Here is a 25304-nt window from a genome sequence, read left to right on the forward strand (position 1 = left end):
CTGGCCCCATCCGTGTAATTTCGGTAACGTCAGAAAAATGTTGAGTTAGTTTCTTCGTGATACGAATGACATTGAGAGGTTTGGATTTTCGTCTAAAGTACACAATGAATGGGCCTTTGGAGCCTTCAGGGTATTCTTTAGGACGAAAATCCTGTTTCTCGTCGATTTCCTCATCTTCGGAACTATCAACTTCGTAAACAGAATTTTCTACCTCAATTTCTGCTTCATCCTCCTGCTCTTCAGGAGGAGGTTCGGTATCAGAAATATTCAATTGCGTCAACGGGGGGTCCTTTCCGCCCTCAGCCATATTAGAAAAATCGGCCAACTGTTCGATATGAACAGAATATAATAATTATCAAAATGAATAAGTAAAAAAAAATATATTATAAGGTTATGCTGCGGATAATATTTATATTAATTTATTTTATTTATATAAAATTCTAAAATGAAAAAAAGGTCCAATAAAATTTCAACGGTAATGTAACCAAGAAAAAATAGACACCCCTAATGCCAACGTTTGCCGATTTGGTAAACACACAGATGAACAATGGTGTAAATCGAGCACAGATGGTAGAAGGAATGATAGGAGGACAAAAGAAAAATAAACTTATACTTGCCGCTGCTGTGTGGCGTGTGTGATAAATCTGTCTGAATTGTATCCTCTGCGTCTCGGTCGCGCCCCACTTTGAGCTTCGCTCTACTCGCAAGCGTAACCGATGAAAAAAAACACAGTCTGATTCGCTGTGGAAAAAAACACCTTTGTTGGATCGTTTCGAAAACCTATCCGATCTACTTGCGAGTTATCGAACGAATGAATGACATTACAAATTAAACTAATAAAAACAACTTAGCTCAATTCTTTCCAAGTGTCAAAAATTTTTACACCCCCTAAATATAAAAATATTTTAACTAATAAAATTTTTCAATTAATTTATAAAAAAAAATAATTAATTTAATAATATATTCATCATAATCAAACAAACAAATTAAACTAATAAAAACAACTTAGCTCAATTCTTTCCAAGTGTCAAAAATTTTTACACCCCCTAAATATAAAAATATTTTAACTAATAAAATTTTTCAATTAATTTATAAAAAAAAATAATTAATTTAATAATATATTCATCATAATCAAACAAACAAATTAAACTAATAAAAACAACTTAGCTCAAATGGACCAATCAAAAATGGGCACATAGTGCATTTTGACAATGCTTGATATTTTACAATTATTTAATTATTTATCTCAAGAAAAATTAAATGTTATTCGTTATTGTTGCGAGCGACGAGGGACTGGTATTCCTGTCCCAACTCCACGGCCGACTGCCAACTAGTACTAACTGAATAATTCGATCGACTTATTTCGGATAGACTTTAAAATACTGTTGCTTCTTCAACGTTTGTATTTCGACTGACTGATATCGGACACATAGAGGATAGATCGTACGACTTTCTACAATAGTGTGAATGGCGAACAAAGAAACGCAGAAGGCGATCTATTTCCTGTTGACTGTCACTCTGACTGTCATTCAATTGCGTTTTCATAATGGTAATTTTTATAGCAAAGGTTTGAGTTCATTTAATTCAACTTTATATTCAATATAATTAAACCTAATCGACGACACACCGGGCCCCGTTGAAACCGTCCGTTTCAACGTTTATTGTGGTGGTTGGGATACTCCATTATCCTCTCCCAACACCCGATGCTCATGGTTTCCTTCGTTCTCCAGCGGTAGGACTCGAACTTCGGTGATGGCTCGCTTGTACGTTCCTTGACCAGTTCGTACAAGTACCACCCTTACCAACCCATCGGAACCGACGTACGTCTCTACCACCCGGCCAAGATTCCACATGAACGGTGGTAGTCCATCCTGCTTAAGCAAGACTAGCGCTCCCTTTCGGACGTTGGTAACAGCTGTCTTCCATTTCGATCGCTGGTGAAGTTGGCTGACATAATCCCTGGACCATTTGTTCCAGAAATCTTGCTTCAATCTCTGCATTTCCTGTAATCGAGAGAGACGCGTCAAATTTACGTCTGAAACATCGGGCTGAGGTATCGAGAACATTGGCTCCCCGATCAGAAAGTGGCCGGGAGTCAATACGTCAAGGTCATCTGGATGGTCTGTTAAGGGAGTGAGAGGCCGAGAGTTTAAGATACATTCGATGTGGGCAGCAGCAGTAGAGAACTCGTCCAGTGTATAGGACCCGTTTCCGAATATCCGGCGGAAGTGATATTTGAAGGATTTCACTCCGGCCTCCCACAACCCCCCGAAGTGTGGTGAGCGAGCCGGGATGAAGTGGAACTCAATTCCTGAATCCAGGCAGTAGTTCTCCCATTCGTTCGTTTGGAACTGCTGCAGATAACGCGCGCGTGCTGCTCTCAACTCGCGATCAGCCCCGACGAAAGCTGTCGCATTATCACAATGGAGCTCAAGTAATCGGCCGTATCGCGAGACGAATCGTGTAATTGCGTTTATACAGGCAGCGGACGTAAGGTCGGGAACGATTTCAAAATGCACCGCCTTTACCGCCAGGCAAACGAAAACCGCGATATACATTTTCACGTTTGCCCCCCTCCCATATAACGGACGAATTAGAAATGGCCCGCAGTAATCGAGGCCAGCCTTTGAAAACACTCGGGACGGAACAACTCTAACCGCAGGTAACGGTGCCATTTGTTGGTGCATATTAGGTGGGCGACACTTGAAGCAGGTAATACAATAGCGCACGATCTTACGCACCAGCTGCCGACCACGCAAAGGCCAAAACCGTTGGCGCATGGTTGCTAACAGCAATGAAGGTCCAGAGTGAGCTGTTTGCAAATGCAGTGATCGAGCTAGGAGGAGGCTCAAGCGATGGTCTGCTGGGAGAATCATCGGATATTTCGAATCGTAGGGGATTGACGCATTCCGCAAACGTCCATCGAGGCGTAGTAAACTATTGATGTCGAGGAAGACATTCAGATGTTTCAGGGGGGATTTATTATCAAGTTCGACCGTGTAGTTGGAATCACGTCTTTGTAATTCGAGCTGTATAATCTCACGATGAAAAACTGTTACCTGTGCCTTACGAACGAGGATCTTCAACGCGCTATCTATCTCGTGTGGTGTAATCCTTTCAAAGTTACGTTCATCCTTCTGGCGACGACAGTTTGCGGCAAACCGGATGCACCATGCAGATATTCTCAGCAAGCGTCCCAGCTCGGCGTAACGATAAAAAATGGAATTATCCACGACGATGGAAGTCAAAGCGATGATTTGGCGCCGTTCCTGGATAACATCGATGTCTGATGAGTTTGGCAAGATTTCAGGCCAGTCCTCCTTCGGTCCAGCGAGAAAGTTTGGACCGTGCCACCACAATGTGTCTTCCTGTATTTGTGTTGGGCGGACGCCACGTGAAATACGATCCGCTGGATTTAGATGTGTAGGAACGTGTCTCCATTGAGAGCCTCTGGTGAGACCCTGAACCTCAGCTATTCTGTTGGAGACGAACACCTTCCATTTTGTAGACACCGAACGAATCCAGTGTAGTACCACAGTTGAGTCTGTCCAAAATGTAGCACTAGCGACGACGAATTCGGTGGTCCGTAATTTCTGTACCAGCTGACTTCCGAGAACCGCAGCACATAACTCTAGGCGCGGTATTGATAAGCCACGTAACGGAGCGACACGTGACTTGGCGATCAAAAGGTGTCTTTCAATTTCTCCACTTGCGTTTTGTCCCACAACATAGACACAGGAACCATACCCTCGCTGAGACGCATCACTGAAACAATGGAGTTGATATTCGCGTTGTTGATTGGGAAGCACACACCGGGGCACTGTGATCTTCGCGAGAATGGGTAATTCCACACGAAAATTCTGCCACCAATTGCTGTCTTCGTCAGATAACTCTTCGTCCCAAGATAGACACTTCGTCCATAGCTCCTGAATGAACATTTTGACGTTAATCACTACCGGTCCAAGGAATCCGAGTGGGTCGAAAAGCTGAGACATCTCCGACACCACGACGCGCTTGGTTACTCCATTCAATTCCGTCAGCGAAGGAATTTTTATTCTGAAGCAATCTGAGCTGGCATCCCATAGCAGTCCGAGAGTTTTTGTAAGATGGGACTGACCGATTTCGATTTGCGAAGCATTTTCCCACAGCTCGCTAGGGATGTGTTGCAACACTCTTGAATCGTTTGTGCACCACTTCCGCAATGTGAATCCTCCCTTTGCTAACAGAGCCTGCAACTGTCGACAAGTTTCCGCTACCTCCCCTGGATCGTCTCCTCCGGCCAAAACATCGTCAACGTAGAAACGTTCTTTTACGACGGGTGCCGCAAGAGGATATTTCTGTCCTTCGTCCTCTGCCAGTTTGTTGAGCACAGCAGCTGCATGGTACGGAGAACTAGTGAGCCCGTACGTGACCGTTTTGAGCTGATATGTTTGTACTGGTTGCGAAGGATCTCGGCGCCAGAGGATCTGCTGAAACTTCCGATCTTCCGGGTGTATCCAGACTTGGCGGAACATTTTCTCCGCGTCAGCCGTGAAAACAAACTTGGGCATCCGGAAATTGATCACTGTCGAGATCAGTGGGGGCTGTACGATGGGGCCAGTCTGCAACACTTCGTTTAGTGATAGATGACCAGTTGCTTTGCTGCTGGCGTCGAAAACGATACGGGTTTTAGTGGTGCTGCTTTCCGGACGATGGATGGCGTGGTGTGGCAAGAAGAACTGCGGGCCCGCGACGCGTATGACCACTTCCATATGTCCCAAATTGACGTATTCATCCATAAACCTGATGTACTCTTCTCGAAGGCTTGAGTTTTTAGCGAAACGTCTCTCGATCATCAAAAGGCGGTGAAGAGCAGAGCTGTAAGAGTCACCAAGCAGCGGCAGCATGGATTGTCGCAGGGGGAGACGAACAGTGTAGCGACCATCTCCGCTCCTTGTGACGTTTCTTGTGAAGTGGTGTTCCACTTCCCTTTCCTCCTGGGTCAGAGCCTTCCCAACATCGAAGTCATCAACTTCCCACATTCGAGCTAGCTGGTCATTTAGATCTTGGTCAGTTACTAAGTGGCACGACACCAAACCAGGTGTGGGAGTGTGAGCCTTCCCAGAGACAACGTAGCCTAAGAGTGTTTTCTGTAATAGAGGGTAATTATCAGCGATTGTGATTTGATGAGATTCGAGAAGAGTGTAGAATAATTCCGCTCCGATAATTAGATCGACTCTTTGACTTATGTTAAATTTTGGATCGGCTAGCTGCAGATTACGAGGCATGTTCCATTGGGAAATATCCACATGGCGACTAGGCAAGCAAACCGTTAGTCTTGGCAGCACCAAACAGTCGAGTAGATGCTCGAAGTTTCCAAACCGAGAAGCGATCATAACATCGACTTTAAAATGAACGCTTACTGTTGCTTGGCCTATTCCGCTGATGGGAAGATTGATTCGCGAACGTTTTAGACCCAATTTTTGCGCAAGGGATTCGGAAACGAAATTCGATTGTGAGCCACTATCAAGTAGTGCCCTGGCATAATGATAGGCACCGTTGATATCTCGAACTCGTACCACGGCTGTTGAGAGGAATATGGTTGCTTGATGAGGCTCATTTGATTGTGTTAACGATGCGGCTGGAACATGGGAACTATATGGAAGCGGCTCTGATTCGAAAGGACCGTACGAAACCACCGGCGACGAAGAAGGGGGACTTTCGACCGAAGTGCTTATCGACAGCGGTCTACGCGAAACCGACTTAATTGCCTGGGGTAATGTATGTGTTGGTACCACCGATGGTACCATCGCGCCCGAATACGAAACTTCTGATTTAGAAGTGGTGGCTGGTGTGGCGCAGACTGCTATGCGTGTATGTGATGTGCCTTCTTCGTCGCTCGTGCTAACAGCTGCGGGGATCGACGTTACTGTTGGTAGATGAAGCAGGCTGTGGTGCTTCTTGCCGCAGATTCTACAAAGACCACTACGGCATTCCTTGGCCATGTGGCCACCCCTTAAGCAATTGATGCACAGGCGATGACTTTTCGCGAAATCGAAACGGTTATTCGGAGTCAGCTTCTGGAACATTTCACACTGTGTTAGAGGATGAGAGTTTTTACATCCCGGACACTTCGACACACTTTCGGAAGCAACATGGGAAGAGGAAGCTTTGCCTTTCACTGGTTTAGAAATGTTTTCAACGGGAGTATTGACAAATGCAGAGCACTTCTGTAAAGTACGGGACCTTTTGTGCATAAAGTCGAGTAAGTCGTCGTATTTCGGAGTTTCTTCCTCCTTGCACTGAGTCTCCCATTCCAGCAGGGATTTTCCATCAAGCAAGCTACTTAAACGTTCCACTAGGAATGAATTCCAGTGGTCGTTTACGTCTTCAAGTTTGTCGAGGATTCTAACGTGTCGGTTGAATTCATCTGCCAGCTCGTCCAAGGCAGCAGCGGACCCCTTCTTGGCGGGAGGGGTTTTGAAAAGAGCTGTCATATGTTGCTTGACTAGGTAATTTTTATTCTCATATCGGTCGGTGATGATCTTCCAGGCTATAGGATAGTTATCCGCTGTAAGGGCGGTAGACGAGATTAAACGTGACGCATCACCCGCTAGCGAGCTTCGAAGGTAATGTAGTTTTTGAACCGCTGACAGCTGGGTGTTCGAATGGATAACCGCTTTAAAGAGATCCCGAAATTCTATCCATTGCTCCGGTTTTCCGCTGAACTCCGGAATCCGCAGTTCCGGAAGCTTGACGGACATAGTAGGGTTCACATGCACGGGCGGAGTCTGAACTAGAGACGCAGACTGAAGAACGGGGGCTGTTTGCGGAAGTTTACCCATTAGAGACGCCTTCAACTCAAAATATTTATCTTGGAACTGCTCACGGTCATCAAGAAACTCTTCTTCCCTATCCTCGATCAATTCTATTTCATCCTGCACACTCTCAAATTTCCTGAATAGCTCATCGAGCCGTTCGATCCGTAGCGCTACCTGATTTATTTGCGAAACCTCGAAATTTTCATCGAACGTTTTTATCAGTTCAGCCGAAGCAATAACCGATTCTCTCCGACGCAAAAGTGTTTTCAGGTTGAGAGCACCCTTTCGCAGAGCCGATTTCCTCATCTTGCGGTTAAATAGTAATTTTACCCACCTTCAGATACGGCTTAGCTAAACTTACTCCTCCTCGACCACGTGTTCTTTATAACCTCACTCCCAAGTACTGGAAAGCTATTTGGCAGCCTCGAGTATCGGGACTGTCGGAACGGTCCTCTTGATCACTGCTTCGATACGCCGGAAGTCTCCTTCGTGATTCCCTCGACAGATAGTAGTGATGTGGCTACTGGAGCCACCGACGACAGGATGGTGTAGCGGGATACCACTTATAAATCTTCCGGAGCACGTGGTATCAAGATCCTTTGATCCACGAGACGTCGACAGAACGGGATTTCCTCCCGGGTTTCGGCACCAGAATGTTGCGAGCGAAGACCTTCCAAACGACGAGGGACTGGTATTCCTGTCCCAACTCCACGGCCGACTGCCAACTAGTACTAACTGAATAATTCGATCGACTTATTTCGGATAGACTTTAAAATACTGTTGCTTCTTCAACGTTTGTATTTCGACTGACTGATATCGGACACATAGAGGATAGATCGTACGACTTTCTACAATAGTGTGAATGGCGAACAAAGAAACGCAGAAGGCGATCTATTTCCTGTTGACTGTCATTCAATTGCGTTTTCATAATGGTAATTTTTATAGCAAAGGTTTGAGTTCATTTAATTCAACTTTATATTCAATATAATTAAACCTAATCGACGACAGTTATGATAGATGCGTAGATATATTTCCTATCAATTGATGCAAAAACCTTTGCGATCTATTGAGAAATGCTCGAGTTATAAGCGTTCCAAATCTTGCATTTTTTCCTACTTGTTCAGTGCCTAGATTTCCATTTCACCCCCTATATCTTCCGGTTAGACGTAGTCCTACGTCAATATTGATAACCATTTGCTGCGATAACGCCTATCGATCAAACAATATGCGTTCGACGTACATGTCAAAATCGAAACTGAGTACCAGAAGTTCATCAATTCATGCAAATCCGCTGTTCGAAGAAGTACGTACACTTGAGAGATGCACCTTCAGAGTGAAATGTAAAATAAAAAATAATCGTTTGAAAATTCTTCCGTTCACATATTTTGTCCTAGACATCAAACCAAACGTAAAAGGACTGTCATTCAATTTACTTGGAACGAAGAACATAATCTATCACAATGCATGCATGACATTACATGGCATTTATTCAATCTCTTTACTTAAAAAGCAAAGATATTGAATTCAATTAAATTCAGAAATTGTTTTACTCAATCAAAAATTCAATCAATACAAACAAATGATTGCTATGCTAAGGTAGTCCCACGTAAACCTTGCGGTTATATCAAAGATATAACCCACCCATTTTTTTTAAATCTAAGACGAAGTGAAAGTAAATATAATTGAGAAAAACATTTTAAAAAAATCTTCCAGCATTCCTCCAGTTTTTCCTAGATTTCCAGTTTTTTCTAGTTTTTTTTTCAATCTTTTCCAGCTTTTCAAAAAAATTGGTTGGTATCTCTGGTGGTAGTTGATGTGATAAGGCGGAGTTCACATTTTCTTGAAATGCCGCGTAAGTTTACATTACAGTGTCGGACAAAACATTAAGAGCACTGCTCAAGAAAAAAAAAAGAAAGTGACAAAACTTTGAGAAAAAATAATCCAATCCAGTGCTTCAATTCATTTATAATAATTTATGTGCTATGTTCGAAGAAATTTATAACATCTGTACTGCCGTTCTACGCATAGTTGTCCCATGTTTCTTTTTGACGATTTTCACTTTTCTTCATAAAACGTTGTTTTTATGCATAATCTTACGAAAAAAAAACAAAAAACTTATAATTTGTTCCCAGCTTTAAAAAAAAAACAACATCAAGCTCACTTGTTCCATGTTGATATTCTATTCATAACTGTCCCACCATGTATTTTTGTAGATCAATATCGAATAAATCGGTTCAAGAACAAGAATTTCAAGTCACACTTTCAGCAGGGCTAATGCACTCATTTCTGGTTTGGAAGAACGAACTAATTCTCAAACAAATAAGAAAAAGTTGAACAGAACACGTGTACACCTTGGTAGCGAATGCCTAATAACAATGAGATTCATATTCTGCGAAGGTGTTGCAGATCACTCATTTCTTCATAAAACGATATTTTATGCACAATCTTTCGGAAAAAACACAAAAAAACTTATTGTTTGTTCCCAGTATATTAAAAAACAACATCAAGTTCTATTGTCCCATGTTGATATTATAGGCATAACAGTTCCACCATGAACTTTTACACCCGTAATCAAACTTGATTGATTCAGTGAGGGGATCTCATCACATTTCATTAAACAATAATATAGTGCTTATAAAAAAACCCGGTGAATTGCTGAATTGAAACGCTTAAAGCTGTAGACTTTATATACTAGTGACGAAAAGTTTGAGTTTTTTGAGAACCATAAAATCACACAAGGAGGAAGTTTGATTTTATGGTTCTCAAAAAACTCAAACTTTGCGTCACTAGTATATAAAGTCCTATTCAGCTGAAATTTTGCATAGGGTATTTTTTTGGGAAAACTACATTATACAGGATGTCCCATTCGAACACTCGCATACATTCATTGGCACTCTAATGTACACAGTTACTCTTTACGCTGAGTTATCAATATTACATATGAAATGTGAGCATGATGATTTTCTGTACACTCTGTTATATGACCTGGATCCAGTGTTTGGATTTCGATCAAAATCAAATGATACACAATGTGTCATGCAAGTAAACTCTCACGAACATATAACCAAATATGAGAGGATCATTCAGATACTTGTATGAATGTCAGCAATCACTTTTGTAACATTTAGTGATTAAACGAAGAGAGGAACGAAGACTGTTGTTTGCATATTCGAGTTGTATCAAACATGGCACACTATTTTCGAAGCCTGCATACAAGTTTGAACCGCATATATCGTCTCATTTTACTATAGCGAAACCCACTGCACAGACAAGTGTAAAGCAATAAATGATACAAGAAAAATTACGTCATCATTACGTCACCATTTGCGGAGAGCAGCGAATAGGAAAAGAGATAAAACTCGAGAGTTTTTGCTTCTCACTGGAGCGGTGTTGCTAGTAAAACTATGCGGTCTATATGAATATACACATTTCAAGGGATAGCGACGTTAAAAATGGAAAATATAATCTGACTACCCTTCCCTTAGCCTCTATCGAGCTAAATAATCATATAGTTTGCACTCTCTGAGACTTTAAAATCAGGATCTGCTACATTAGCTGAATATGACTCTTTCGCTTTGCGTTGTCCGTATGATCCTGCTGTTTCATGATGCATGGAGAGGTCGGTATGCATATGTTAGAGGCAAAGAAGAAAATAAGCTTTCTGCACTGAAAGCGTATATGTTAGCTTTGCTTGCATGCTGGTGTGCAATGAAGTGCGAGTCGATGCAGAGTTGTCTCGTTCTCTTTTGTGTCGTGATTTGCAGCACATAACAATAATAGAATACCGCTGGGGGAAATGTTTCCTGAAAGATCATATTTGAACGAACGAAAGCGATTTTTTCAATGAGTGGATCATTTGGCAAACACTGCCTGGATCTTCACAAATATCTCGAGGCTATCGAGACTGCGATTTTTGACGTAGAACTACGTCTTTCATTAAGGGTGCCAAATCAGAAAACAGGTCACGTTTTTATGAAATAAAGTTAACTTTAATAACTTTTTTTGTCGCGAACGGATTCTGGCGATTTACATACTAAACGAATCGGAAATTCCGTAAGATTAGTTTAAGGGGGTATTCTAGTGTAGAGACACGAATTTCGGACGTTTTTTCGAACTCCGTAAAAATAAAACAAAGAATATTTTTACTATCCATTATATCATTATTCGTTTATCTATCTTTCAACAATAAAACAAAAATAGGACGGAAAAAAAATATTCATAATTAGAATAGTTACATGCTGGTGAAGTGAGGGTGTTCAAAAAAAAGTTGTGCCATGGCGTACACGATTCCAGTCCTTCTGGTTATCTGAAACAAAAAAATCGAACAGATTCTGAATCAGTAAAGATGTCGCTATGGCATGAACCTCGGACAAGTCAAAAACATGGGTTTTAACAAAATGGCGGTCGTTTGAAAACAAAAATGCTGTTTAAAACGTTTTTTTGCGTTTACCGATTTTTTAAAAATAGTAAAATTAAATAGTTATAATTTTTTATTGGTTCATGCGATAGAGAGATGTATGCAGATTATTTTCATATAAATTTGACATAAATCGGTTCAGTAGAACTTGAGATATCGTGTACGCCAGTTAGAAAAAAACTAGTTCCGAGAGAAACGCGTTTGAAGTTCATTGTGATGGCCGTAACAGGTTAGATACCACATCACTAAGATGGCTCTAACTAGGTAAATAATAGGATTTTCGATAAGTCCTTTCTAGAGTATATTCTTGAATGCCTAAACTACAGAAATATGGTAAAAAAAAATTTCGATTTTTTCAGATTTCTAGACTAGAATACCCCCTTAATATGCTATACATTAGAAACCCCTGGTTTGTAAATGGTTAAAATTCATGAAAACTTTAAGCGTTTCCATTTTCCCATACATTTGTTCTGCCCATTTGTGTGCTTTCCCGAACAGAGCTGTCAATAACGACGAATCGTATGATTTAAAGTCTCCGTGAACAAAGCAAAAGTAGGAGAATGAAGGGGAATACTTGATTAGAGTATAAACAGTGGATCTCGCTGAGACAAACTTTCATTCGGTATCGGACTGTTGAGCAATCCCGTTCACTTTGCTTTCGGTGCGCTTCGATCTAAGATTGGACCCCACCAGTGGTAATCCAACTTGGATATCGTCGTTTGATTTTTCTGTTCGTTTTTCGCGTTATTCGTATCGTGTGTTTTTCTTTTCGCGTCATAAATTGGAAGCTGTGTGATGAGCAAGAAGAGGAAGGCAGACTCGAGCCCTGCAAAAAACGAACGCATTGCCAGGGGCAATAAAATTTCGAGGCAAGCGTCATCTAATTGTGCACGCGATGTTAGTGCAGTGAAAAGCGCTCGCACTGAACCGAGCCTTCGCGAGTGGTGACACCGCATCGAACAACAGCTAAGTAGGCGATTTCGGCGTGTCAGTCAGAAAATGTAAACACCGTTACCCAGGCAGCAATCAAAATCAAGCTCCCCCCGCTGGTGGTGAAGGCGGTCGCTCTTGACAAACTGATCAGCGAATTCGCATCGATGGGTGTTACAGAAGAGTACAAGCTGTGTGGCATAATTCAGTCTTTTTCAAAGCAGTTAACATTGTTTGTTTTTCGTCATAATAAGGGCTTCTATGGTGCCTTTGAGAATGCATCAATGCATTAAACTGACGTTATGACGAAGCAGGCGTTAAGGTTGTGCGCCAAAAAATTATTTGGGGAATACCAAGTATCTTGAATGTCTTACTGGAATGTTATAAGTTATTTGGGTTCGCGTGCCAGTCGCAAAACTGCCTTCAACTAAGATTGCATTCGCGCTAATATTGATCATAATGAAGCAATGCTACTGTTTTCGATGTTATTAACAAAAAGAGTTTATTTCGCTTGTTTAATCACCAAGAAAGTAAATGTCGTTCTGGGATGTTGTATGTGCTTAGGTTTCACTTGCCAGTAGCAAAACCTTCTCCACTAATGGTGACAACTGCGCTCCTCTCGAGCATGAGAAAGTAATGCGACTTTTTTTGAGGCCAGTAATATTATCAGAAGCGTTTCTTTTGAGAATAGCGCAAAATGATGAGAAGTGTTTATATTCCTAGTAGTTTCAAGCCAGCAATGTGTGGCGACTTATATAAAATAATAGTGTAGTTCTACGTCAACAATGCGGTCGTATCTTGGACACAACCTCTTATAATTTTTTTTATCCAAAATATGTATTTTTATTAAGGCTCATATGGCGTCAGCCTGACGGGGGCCTGGAGTTCAATATTTCGACAATGTTTGCCTTTCAACTATGTTAGTAATATGTAACCGATTACTCGCGGTTGGCTCGAGGTTAGTATTACAAGTGTTTTCGTAATTGTGATGTTGCTGTCTCCAATACTCTGTACGTGTGTCCGACACGGGATACTTCCTATTGGGATGCAGCTGACCATTAATCAGCAACGCCCCGCTAGTATGTACCCCATATCTAGCGTAGTGCGTCTTCTTGACTCGAGGAATCCAGGATAGAATGGTGACTGAGACTGCGGTGATAATTCTAATATATTCTAACTCAGGAAAATCACATTTTAGACGTCGAGACGTTAGAAATAGAGTAACAATAAATATACAGCAAAAAATATATATTTAGAGAGTAAAAAATCACAGAAAGCGAAGAACTCTAAAGAAAATTTAAAATGTATTAACCTAGTTTAAGTAACAAGCACATGAGAATAACATATAAAATTGATTTGGTTAATTAAATTTTGGTTAATAATTTCACAGCATGTAACATAGACGTATAACATTAACTGAAGTTAGAACGGAAGTTCTGAGCGTTATGTAATATATATCCTAGTGCCCTATGACACGGTGCTAACGGTTTTAGTTCAATTTTTTCTGGAAAGAGTGCAACATTTCCTTATATTAGTGAATCTCGATTAATCCGATAATGCTGTTGCGACGTAACTAAAAACAATTTCGAACACTTTCAACATAATGAACCCCGTGTCGGTTTCTGGGAACCGACATTGAACTTTCCGTGTAGTCGACCCATGTGAACTGGCAATGGACTTTTTTTTAGGCGGCGGTTGGTGACTGGAACCGTTAATTACAAAAAAAAATGAAATATGAGTTGTTTTCGAATGCATTACAAGAATGTAGCCACTTTTAGTCAAATTTTTGATTGTCTTCTTTTTATCAAACAAATTTCTCTGATATTATATTCCCCGTTGAGTACTCACTCGCTCTTGATACGGTCTAAATGGAAAACGCAGCAATAGCGGTGCGGAGCTCTACATGCTAACTTTTTTGCTTGAATGTCGTCAGTGGCGTCGATAGGGAGGCGGCAATTGTGCCCCGAGCCAGAAGGCATTACTCGACGCCACTGAATATTATGCCAAATTGATCTAATAAACGCTCAAAACATTCGTTCTACCCGAATTCAATTAATTTCATTAATTAAAATTTGTGAAAGTCAACTCTTATTCTTGTAATTTATCTCACAATATTTTTCGTCTATCTAATATTTGTGCTTCTCGTTCATTATGTATAAATAAGTCTAGTTGTGATCCGGAGAAATTACCGGAGGCGATTCGCTCCAATTGCACAAGGGTGTCGTTTTCAGACTTTGGTAGTTGCTCTTTGCTATGTTCATCTGTGGCAGCATTTCGCTCCCGATCTGCAAAATACTATCTAATGAGAAAAGCGAATACAGGACAATTTCAATGCTTTATACCCATTCTTGCGCGTAAAGTTTCTTGCTTAATAATAATTTCGTTGGTGATGTACGCCTCTCGTCGAATTTGATCTCGCAGCTCTTGAGACATATTAGGAATACACCAACGAACTAATATTATAACACATGCTACCACATTCTGTTGAAAAAAAAAAACATATAATAGATCTACACATACATAATAAGAGTACCGGTAAGTTTCTTCGTTTTTTTTCAAAAATTAATGCTTTATTCTGCAAAAATGGTTACAAATTTAATATTCAAAGTATTGCTCATCGCTAGTCATAACTTTTTCCAATCTTTTTGGCAATTCACGGATCCATTTGCGGAAATAGTCGGCCAGTTCGTCGGCTAACCACGAATCGATCCAATTTTTTGACTTCAACAAAATTGGAGAAGTGCTGATCAAGTAAGTAATTGGACGGAGCAATGTCTGAAGAATACGGCGGTTGGGATAGGACCTCCATTTCAGCGTTTCCAAGTATGTTTTGATCGGTTTCGCGACATGCGGCCAAAGTAACACTTTCCGCAAGAACACTCTCGTTGGTACGAAATTCGACACATTCGAAGTGGCAAAAAACTATATTGTTTACACTTCAACTTTTTGACATATACTGAAAAGGACGCACAATGACAGTAGCTTTCCAAGGAACATCTGGAAATTTGACTCACTGGAATAATAATCAAGTTACGTCATCTGTTGTAAAACCGAAGAAACTTACCGATACACCTAATAATTTTACCTCAAATATAACTACAAAAGCCAATCGTGCCGCCATGATGAGCCAGTACATGGGTGTCCTTTCATAAGGCCTATTTGACCATGGCGGCTCTCGAAAGTCCGGATAGCGACAGATCGTAACATTGTATTGTGATTGGAAGGGTTCACTTCCTTTCTGGAAATCAGTAGTGTTGAAATACGATAACGTGTAGTTGAGGTAACCATTTAAGGAACCATCCGATGAAACGGCGATACGATATATAATCTTTGGGATAAAATCCGATGTGAATGCTATTATAAACCCCTGGAAAAGATAACTTGAAGTTATGAAATAAGTACTCTATAGATATTGATTCTTACATTAGTTATAACACTCAATTTCCCTATACTATCTAAAATACGATACCAAATACCAATATCGCGAACTCGTTGCGAAACCGGTCGGCGATAATAAGTCAAAAGCTTTTTGGCATCAAGGCGCATTTCGAGAACATTGTTGAGTAAGGCAAAGAATGGAGCTAAAGGGAAGGCAGCAACAAAAATTGTTACAAATCCGTATTGTAAAACTGAAAAAAAAGAAAATCAAACAATGCTTACATTTGTGGTTAATGTTTTATACCCATTTCAAGATATTCTGGGAACAATCCTCGCGAACCCCACTCAACTAATTTCAGATCTTTCACAAAACGTTGGCCTTTACTTTTTAACGATTGATTACGTTCTTTCCCAATTCGTACTTTAAACGAGTTGAGCCATCTGTAGAAAACAGGGAGCGCCATTTCGAGAACAGTATTCACAGCCTGTTTGCCGATCATGATGATTCCAAGTTGAATACACAGCTCCATCAAACAACCTCCGAAACCACACTGACGAAGAAGGAAAATATTACATATCTCGCGTAACTTTTGAAAAGGTCCTATGTAACAAATGTAAACAAATCGAGTTAATGGATACACGCTATTAGTTTCCAATCATTGAATGTATTACAAAAACAATCGTTCACGTATCTATCTTCTTGATCTTTTTGTCGCCGATACAAAAAATATCCAATGTACAGAATCGAATTTTAAGCACCCGGCTGTTACTTCGGACGCCACTTTCCTCCGACGGCCGAAACGTCCGAAGTAACAAAGCAGTCAAAACAACTCGCAGTCGTACTTCGGTCGTTTTGGAATTTGTTTCTTACGGGTGTTGTTATCGATTTCAGTGCAATTCAACGAGTGATAACAATTATAATCAGTCTTTAGAACGAAATGCTGATATTTGGATTGTTGTTTATTAGTTAGTTTCAAATTGTCAAATGTCCAATGTGCAAACGCGGGCAGTCAAAACGTCCAATGTAACATTTTTCGCTCCGAGGCTTCAACCTTAATCTCAAATCACGGAACAATAGTTACGATTGGTTTTACGAAGTTATTCTTGACAGCTAGTGGTGAAAACAGTGATAAAGATTGATAGCTTTTAAGACAATTCGCGAAATAATGTTCGGGTCTTCAACTACGTTTTTCTCGAGTTTTTTTTTTTTTTTTTTTTTTTTTTTTTATCTGTATTATAGTGATTTTCAACTCATTTGGCTGGTTCGTCACTTTTTACTTCCATTTTTGGAAGAATGTCGGGAGTGAGAATTGAACTCGTGACCTTCAGCGTGAGAGGCATGGATGTTACCACTACGCCAGATCGCCTCCACTTTTCTCGAGTTGGCGAAAATGTTACATTGGACCTTTTCAAAAGTTACGCGAGATATGTTCATTATAACAAAAGACTTCCAATCACCTCTTCTTGTCTAAAATTGAAAAATCTATTGTAGTTTCCCGGATATCCAACAAATTTTCCTTTAAAAAATGCTATGTAGAATATAGAAGCGTAATAATTTACAAATTGAAGAAGATATATTTTTAATGTTAGAGAGTCATCGAATTCGGTTTGTGTCCTGAGTAATTCTTGTTCAGTTAACCATTCCGCGAGGTAGGTGTACATCCAGTTGAAAACAACGATGAGGCATAAGTTGATTGTGGCAGCGGTGGCAGTCGTGAAAAGAATGGCGACGGACGTAGTGACTTCATCTCCATAAACGCTGAGGGTAGCTAGCACTGACATCCTATAAAGAACGACGGCAAGTACGGCAACTATTGCAAGACACACCTTCAAGAAACATCGAAGTTGAGCATAAGGAAATATAAAGTATACATCTCAATGCACATGTCCTTACTAGTAGCAAAATAACCGAAAAACTTAGTATCGTCGCGGGTAGCTTCATTCGCCAAAAAGGTACAAGAGGTTCTTCGGTATTTGTCACAGCGTTGATCCTTTTCGTTCGAACGTGTGCTAATCGTGCTAGGTACTGGGGGCGTGGGTGTTCTTCATAGACATCGAATCCAGTAAGATCCCATCGGTGGGTTATTTCGGCGGAATAACGCTTCCATAGCTCGAGAAATAATGTGGCTGCGGACAGAAAGTATTGATTTTATGCAAACTTGAATCTTTTGATATCCTAGACTCAGAGATGAATTAAAATGAAGGTGCAATACCTTCATATATGCTAGTGCCATGACACAATTAATGCATTTAAAGGTTGAACACGAAAAATTCGAACACACAAAAATGCTGCATGAATCTATTTCATGAGTAAAAATTCTTATACAAAGATTTCCCCCTAATTGGACACACCGAGGCACCCCTCAGTGTCGCGTTAGAGGCGATTGTGACATCAGGTCACATTTGCTGCATGTTAGTTAGTCACAACACAATTCACACGCTACACACGGCGCTCTCATGCAACAACCTATCCCGGTTGCGGGAGATGATCGCAAACGACGGAAAGACAGCCGAAAGCTGTGACGAAGAAATGTTGGTGGCGAGTGTGGTGTTTACCAACACACAAACCAGCCAAAGCGAAGCCACGCTAGGCCACACTAAGGAACGGGAGAAGTTGTTAGATCGTCAACCCGAACGGTCGAGTGCTCCGTCTCGTACGTAACGGAAATTTTTCTGTGCCCACGAGGTGAAATAATGGCGCCGCGTACAAGCTCGATCAATTGTACTATCTCGCGCGAAAAGAAAATTGTGCCCGCGGAGTGAAGAAACCATAACGCCAACAAGAACGGCCGTGCGGTCCCGCTCGAATACGGAAAAGCTGTGGTGTGATGCCGTGTCGCTCACAATTGAAGAATTTTTCGAAGTGCCTGTTTTCCCCAGGAAGCGGTGGATCTTCATCCCACGGAAGTGCTTTTCCGTTCAGATCCGGTTTGGAAGTGTCCGTTCAGCTCTTAGCTTTTGGAATTGGCCATCGGGTGTGGTGCTTAGTACATTCGCCAAAAAGAAACGATTGTCTTACGCGGCGATTTAGTGTCCGCCATTTTTACTTGGCCGCGTGTTTGTTGCGTGCGTTGTGCGGTGTATTGGCTTTGATAAAAAGTGCGATTAAAGGAAGAAAAGTGTATTCTTGTAACGGGCGGATACGCCGCAAGTAATCGATTAGTTTGCCTGCTTTACGATCGTATTATGAGGTGTAGACAGAATCGTTTGGGTGAATCGCGTCGTAGTGACCGCGAGTAGTGATAAATGAATACCGCGACGGTGATATCACTTGTATCAGGATGATTAGGCGATGTTTCGCCTAGCCCACGAGGTTGTGGTACGATTGCTGGGAGATTGTTGGCTGCACAAAGGGACCCAGCAAAGAGAGGCTTCCGGTTGACGAGAGGACGACTCAGCGTGGAGAGCAAAGGGCGCTGAGGGAACTCAGCAGAGAGCGCCACGCATCAGGTTCGAAGAAAGGTTAGTGAGCATGTAGTGTGTGTGTGCGTGTGGCCTTCCTTTGTGTGCATGCAGCAAATCAAAAAGACAAGAGTTAAGCATGTGCCTTTATGCATGATGGCGGCGTTGAGATCCGCATATCCACGTGGTTTGTTGAGTTAGAGCGAGAAAGACGAATGGGCAAAATAAAATAAGCAGGAAAGTTTTCGCAACAACAAACAAAACACAATGTGAAAAATAAGTTAAAACCTGAAAAATAAGTTAAAACCTGAAAATCATTGAAAATATATAATTTCAATACATTGTAAAATCGTGATCATTCTTCTAAATGAAAAACTATTTATTTATAATAATACTACCTCCCATTCAAATATTAGGTCTTCTTCACAATTTTTCGTGAATAAACCCGATCCATTGCTGCAGTTCTCAAATTCTCGACCGCACCTATTCTTGCCAAGTCCTGCTCCGCTTGGTCCAACCAGTTCGTGTGCTGAGCTCCATCTTGAACCTACTGGAACCTACTGCGAAAACCATCTTTGCAGGGCGTTCGAAAACACCAAGTGCTTGTGAGTCCTCTTCAAGCATGGTCCATGCTTCGTATCCATAGAGAACAACCGGTCGAATTAGAGATTTTTACATGGTACACTTTGTACGGGGTCGGAGTTTGTTGGACTTCAAGGATTTGCGTAGCCCATAATGTTTGCATTAAAAAAATGAACAAAAATTGCCGATTTTTTATGAGTTTACCTTCACTCGCACTGACGAAACTGCCCATGCAGCATCAATCATAGTAACCCATAAGTAAGCAGAAAAAAATTTACAGCTCTATCAGTCGAACTCTAACCGTGATGGCGAAAACAGTGAAGCTACTCCATTCAAAAATGTGAGCGCTTAACCATCTAAAACCCATTTTTTTTATTCGGGGTTAAGGCGGGGTTGGGCATCTGGTCGAAAATAATCTTTTTTTTAACTATTCGTAGTAGTTATTCCTTATGATGGAAAGCATAAAAACAATTCTGGTTTGGCTGCAAATGTAAATTGATGTCGCATTTATGGAATATGACATGCGATTCTGATTTGCATCTCGAGTTTTTACAAGCCCTCTTCCCGGAATATCTGGAAAATGATCCATTCTATCATGCCTGACATCAGAGGGTGGAACATACGCTCGCTTCGAAGTGATTTTTGACGTAGGACTACGTCTTTAATTTCTATAGTGGGGTGTAAGTTCAAAGTTTCGAAAACGAAAGCGTTACGCCGGAGAACGAGATTTGGAGCGTTAATAGTTCCTAAACAACTGAACTAAATGGTATGATAAACACTTCATTCGAAAGATAAAATATCTACGCGTTATATGCTTGTTACTTTTTGATCCAAAAACTTGTTTCAATAGCTTTAAAATTGCCTTCAAAACAGGCTATTGAAATCACACCAATCGGTACATAAGCCAGTGCCACTCGGAAATCCACTCAGTTATGATTGCGCAGCGATTGAAGTACGATCGATGGAATGGATGGATGTTTCCCTAACACAGACTTCAAAACCATGGAGCCTGGGGAAATCGACATTGCAAAATAGATGCAAGCAGCCGGTACTTTTATACACGCTTGCGTATCTAGAAATTGGAATGTTTCCCTAACATAGGCTTGAGAACCATGGAGCCAGGGGAAATTGTTATTTCAAAATAGATGCAAGCTGCGGGTACTTTCGTACTCGGTTGCGGTTCTGCAAATTGGAATGTTTCCCTAACACAGACTTCTAAATCATGGAGCCTGAAGAAATCGGCATCGCAAAATAGATGCAAGCTGCGGGTACTTTTGTACTCGCTTGCATTTTTGTAAACCGGAATGTGTTTTCCCAATACAGATTCTGAAACCAAGAAGTTGGAAAAATCGGCATTGCAGATACATTCAAGTCGGCAATACTTTTATACCTCCATGCATCTTTACACTCCGGAATTCGTTTTGCTAACACGGTCTACAAAAGCGGGTACAAATGCCACGCCTTGGCTCGATTATTGAAGACTGTATTAGAAGGTATCTCTTCATGTCGCCAGCTTACTGAACTTCTACGCATACCGTTTGAGGATTAGGCAAAATGTTAATAACTATTTACTGCGATAACTTCTACCATAATGCATGAATTGACTAAAACTGGGATTTGATTGCAATTAAATTCGTAAATAGTTTCATTCATTCACTAGTTTAATCAATAATAAATTATTGGATTCTTGATCAATACACAAAAAGATAGATCTGCGCAGCGGCGATATCGTACCCAATGAGGAACATCCGAGGTGGGATTATTGCTAATTGAAGAAATACAATTGATTACTAAGCCAACGGCAGTCCTACGTCAGCCTTGCGGTTTTATCACAGGTATAACCCATCCATAGTTTTTTTTTGTGGTGATCATACGTGGACGACCGGGAGTTTTACAAAACATCTGGGCTTGATAGGATTTCGTAACCTCCGTCGGAAAGTTCGGTAAATGAATATTTGAATGAGGATTCCAAAAAAATCAGAATTTTTTATGTTTTTAAATTCAGTAAACTTTGTATCAGTTTTGTCTGGGGATCCAGTAAACTTTCCGGATCCTACAAGTAGGCCTGACACATTTGACTGCTTTTTATCTCTCTTTTTTGTTGTACTTCAATTTCCTGGTCATTGTAGTTGTTACGACAGCAAAGAAAGGCAACGCACTGATTCCTGTAGCGAGTTTTATTCAACTGCTTCAAACTGCAAATTAATTTGGCATTAATTTCAGATAGCATTATCATTTCATTTCCTTACATTTCAGTGGCCCGTTCAATAGGTTGGCCTTTCAATTCACCGTCGAATTTTAGGTTAAATCTAGATCCTAAGTAATTCGTAGGTTTAATAGTATAATTAGGCTCTAGCGTAATATATTAATATAAGTAATTTTACCTTATCTAGTTCGTAAGTAGGTTTAGAACTAGATTATAAGTTTTTATCAAATTTCACCTGAATGCTACTATACTTTATTTTTCTGACTATTTCACTACACGTTAGTTCTCCTGTTGTTTTGGTTTGTTATGTTCATTTTTCCTACAGCTTCTATACGTCACATCATCGCTGCTGACAGCTTATCATTGGAACGGTAGAACCGGTTGAGACAGGGTGGCCAGCTCGACGGTACCGTCAACATCCTCCCCCCGGTGCTTCCCACCGTCTTCTGGGACAGCACGAGCATCCACGTCGAGCACGGCGAGTTTTGATGTCGGTCGCCTGAAGGTTCCCTGTTGCGTTCGCACTAAGGCTTGCCGAATCTTGCCGTCACAGCCTTGGAAGACCTGGGTCACTTTGCCTCGGGCCCATTCGTTGCGCTTTCCTCCGTCTGCAACCAGCACTAGATCGCCGACCTGCAAAGGTTTGGTTTCGGCGAACCATTTTGGTTGCCTACGGATGACCGGTAGATATTCGATCAGAAAACGCTGCCAGAACTTGTCCAGTTGCCGTCGAATTCCACCCTAGGTTTCCCGCAAATTATTTTGGGATTCGCTAATCCCCACACCAGTCTGCTTCGCTCCACTAGAATTTCCCAAAAGGAAGTGATTGGGTGTTAAAGCTTCTGACTCCTCGGAGTCAAGGGGTAAGTATGTCAGAGGCCTCGAATTAAAAGTTCTCTCCGCTTCTACAACCAGCGTTAAAAGTTCTTCATCGTTTAATTTCCCCTCCATGTATGCATCCTTCATAGCCGACTTGACAGACCGTACCAACCTTTCCCAAGCGCCCCCCATGTGTGGAGCCCCGGGAGGTATGAAACTCCACTTCGTCGTTGTGCTGGTGAATGTCACAGACAACTCTTTGTCGATCTGCTCACGTTCCGCACCTTGGAAGTTCGTACCGTTGTCGCTAAAAATTTCCATTGGCGACCCTCGACGACCGACGAATCGTCGTACACAGGAGATACAGGAAGCCGTTGACAGACTATAGGCAACTTCAAGATGAACAGCCCGAACGGTGAGACACGTAAAGAGGGCGATCCATCTCTTCACGTTCGACCTTCCAACTTTCGTCAGGAACGGGCCAAAATAATCCAGGCCTACGTAGGTGAACGGACGGTAATGCATCGCTAGGCGGGCTGGAGGAAGTGCCGCCATCGGTGGATTGCTGGGACGTGCCTTGCCGATCTTGCACAGCTGACACTTATAGACCACTGACTTAACAAGCTGACGTAGACTCGAGATGGTAAAGCGCTGGCGCAGTTCGTTAACGACGGTTTCGTTGTTCGCATGTCGATAGCGACGATGATAATCTTCTACCAGAAGTCTCACTGCTCGGTGCATTGGTGGCAGGATGAATGGAAACCGGGCATCGAATTCCAATTCTTTTGCCGCAGCTACACGACTTTGTTGCCTCAGCAAACCATTTTCATCTACTGCGGGCATTAATTGGTACAGCTTGCTGTTTCGATCAATGGACCCATGACCTTTTTGTTGAGAATCTCTCTGTTCAAGAACCGCCGTTTCGTCTGGATAGCTTTCTCGTTGGACCAGCTTCATTATCGTCCGTTCAGCGTTGAGCAGTTCAGCTTGTGTAAGGGATCCGCACCGCTTCTGTTCCGGTTTAGAGATGTTGAAGAAGAAACGTAGAACGTAAGCCGTAGTGCGTAACATCCTCTTCCAGGTCGAAAATCGTTCGAAATCCAGCACTGGTTCCATCGCGAAATGAAACAACACCGAAGGTCTAGCATCTTCGGTTGTCACCTCCACCGTTCCAGTCATTTGCGGCCATTTCTCCTCGGGAAGTCGCAGGAAATCCGGCCCGTTAAACCATTGGCTATCTGAGTGGAAATAAGGTCCTCGGCCCCACTTGGTAGCTTCATCTGCAGGGTTAAGTTTGGACGGTACCCACCGCCATTCACTGACATCCGTGATCTCCAATATCTCGCCTACCCGATGAGCTACGAAGGGTTTGTAGCGTCGCGGGTCCGACCGTATCCAAGATCTTGCTGTCGAAGAGTCTGTCCAAAGGAATCTCTTGGAGAACACAACCGGATGATTGTCTTGCACGAATTTAAGAAGACGCGCCCCAAGGACGCATGCTTGCAGCTCGAGCCTCGGGATGGACATCGGTTTTAGCGGAGCTACCTTGGATTTTCCGGAAACTAACACACAGTCGCCTACGGTCGTTCGGATATAAGCTGCACACGAATAAGCAATCTCACTTGCATCGACAAATACGTGAAGCTGAGCATCCTCATACGTGTCTTCTGTGGCTCGGGGAAAATAACATCTGGGTATTCTCAATGTTGAAATGAACTCTATCATCCTTGTCCAGCGGTTCCAGTTTTCGAACACTTCATCGCTTACTGTTTCATCCCACTGCGTTCCAGCTCGCCACAATTCTTGGATAAGTACCTTTCCATGGATTATAAACGGCGCAAGTAATCCCAGGGGATCGAACAACGACATTACGCACCGCAGTACCTGACGTTTCGTCGGCCGGGTGTCATGGTGCAGAAGGTTCGTAACTTCATCGCTCATACGGGTGGAGAAGCTCAATTCGTCAGAGCTTGAGGTCCACAGCATTCCAAGCACGCGATCCACTTGTTCGCCGCAATCTAGGTTAAGGTTCTTGCTGTCTATTACAGCTGGTTCTCCGAGTTCCGTTAGGACCCTTTCATTGTTTGATCTCCAGTTTCGTAGATGGAATCCTCCGTTGTGATGAATCAGCCGTACTTCTGCCGAAACCTTCACCGCTTGCGTTTCGGTGCCGAAACTGTCGAGGTAATCATCGACATAGTGGCTCTTTAAAATTCCTTCGACAACTCTTGGGTATTGCTTGATGTGTTCCTGGGCATTCACGTTTTTGACGTACTGCGCCGAAGCAGGTGAGCACGTAGCACCGAACGTCGCAACGTCCATCAGGTAGATTTGGACCGGCCCATCCGCAGTATCGCTCCACAGAAAGCGTAATGAGTTTTTGTCATCCTGTATTATACCCAATTGGTGGAACATTTGTTCTATGTCTGCACTAACAGCAATATAGTACAGACGAAAACGGAAAAGTACAGCGGGTAAGAGGGTAAGCTGGTCCGGTCCTTTCAGCAGTACACTGTTCAGTGATACACCGGAGGCCTTCGCCGCTGCATCCCAGATGAGTCGCACCTTTCCAGGTTTGTTTGGGTTCGTAACTGCTCCCAATGGTAAAAACCAAGCTTTCCTGGGGTTCGCATTCTCCAATTCGGCCGGCGTCGCTCTATGTGCATAACCCTTTTCTACGTACTCTTTTATTTGACGACTGATATTCTCACGTAGAGCTGTGTTGCGGTCCATCCTTCGTTGTAGACACTGATGCCTTTGCAATGCCATA

The 25304-nt window shown here is 42.0% G+C and overlaps 2 protein-coding genes across 7 annotated transcripts in view; both read right to left on the bottom strand.

The window, feature by feature from the left end:
- Positions 1-1658: 1658 nt before the first annotated feature.
- Positions 1659-7106, bottom strand: LOC129766347 (uncharacterized). Its single transcript, XM_055766866.1, has one exon. It carries the CDS (start codon positions 7104-7106, stop codon positions 1659-1661), a length of 5448 nt encoding a protein of 1815 aa, XP_055622841.1.
- Positions 7107-13383: 6277 nt separating this feature from the next.
- LOC129768998 (anoctamin-1) overlaps positions 13384-25304 on the bottom strand; it is a 61020-nt gene continuing 49099 nt past the window's right edge. Inside the window, exons 11-17 of one of the 6 annotated variants that reach the window (XM_055770976.1) lie at positions 17420-17652; positions 16984-17352; positions 15830-16076; positions 15571-15776; positions 15233-15514; positions 14490-14628; positions 13384-14432 (exon numbers count right to left, since the gene is read on the bottom strand). In XM_055770976.1, coding sequence (XP_055626951.1) covers positions 14254-14432; positions 14490-14628; positions 15233-15514; positions 15571-15776; positions 15830-16076; positions 16984-17352; positions 17420-17652 — 1655 coding nt within the window. In that variant the 3' untranslated portion in view covers positions 13384-14253. The other 5 variants (XM_055770978.1, XM_055770977.1, XM_055770982.1 and 2 more) reach the window with 5 other exon arrangements.

The sequence above is a fragment of the Toxorhynchites rutilus genome, chromosome 2 (genome assembly GCF_029784135.1).
Source record: "Toxorhynchites rutilus septentrionalis strain SRP chromosome 2, ASM2978413v1, whole genome shotgun sequence".
Classification (NCBI taxonomy): Eukaryota; Metazoa; Arthropoda; class Insecta; order Diptera; family Culicidae; genus Toxorhynchites; species Toxorhynchites rutilus.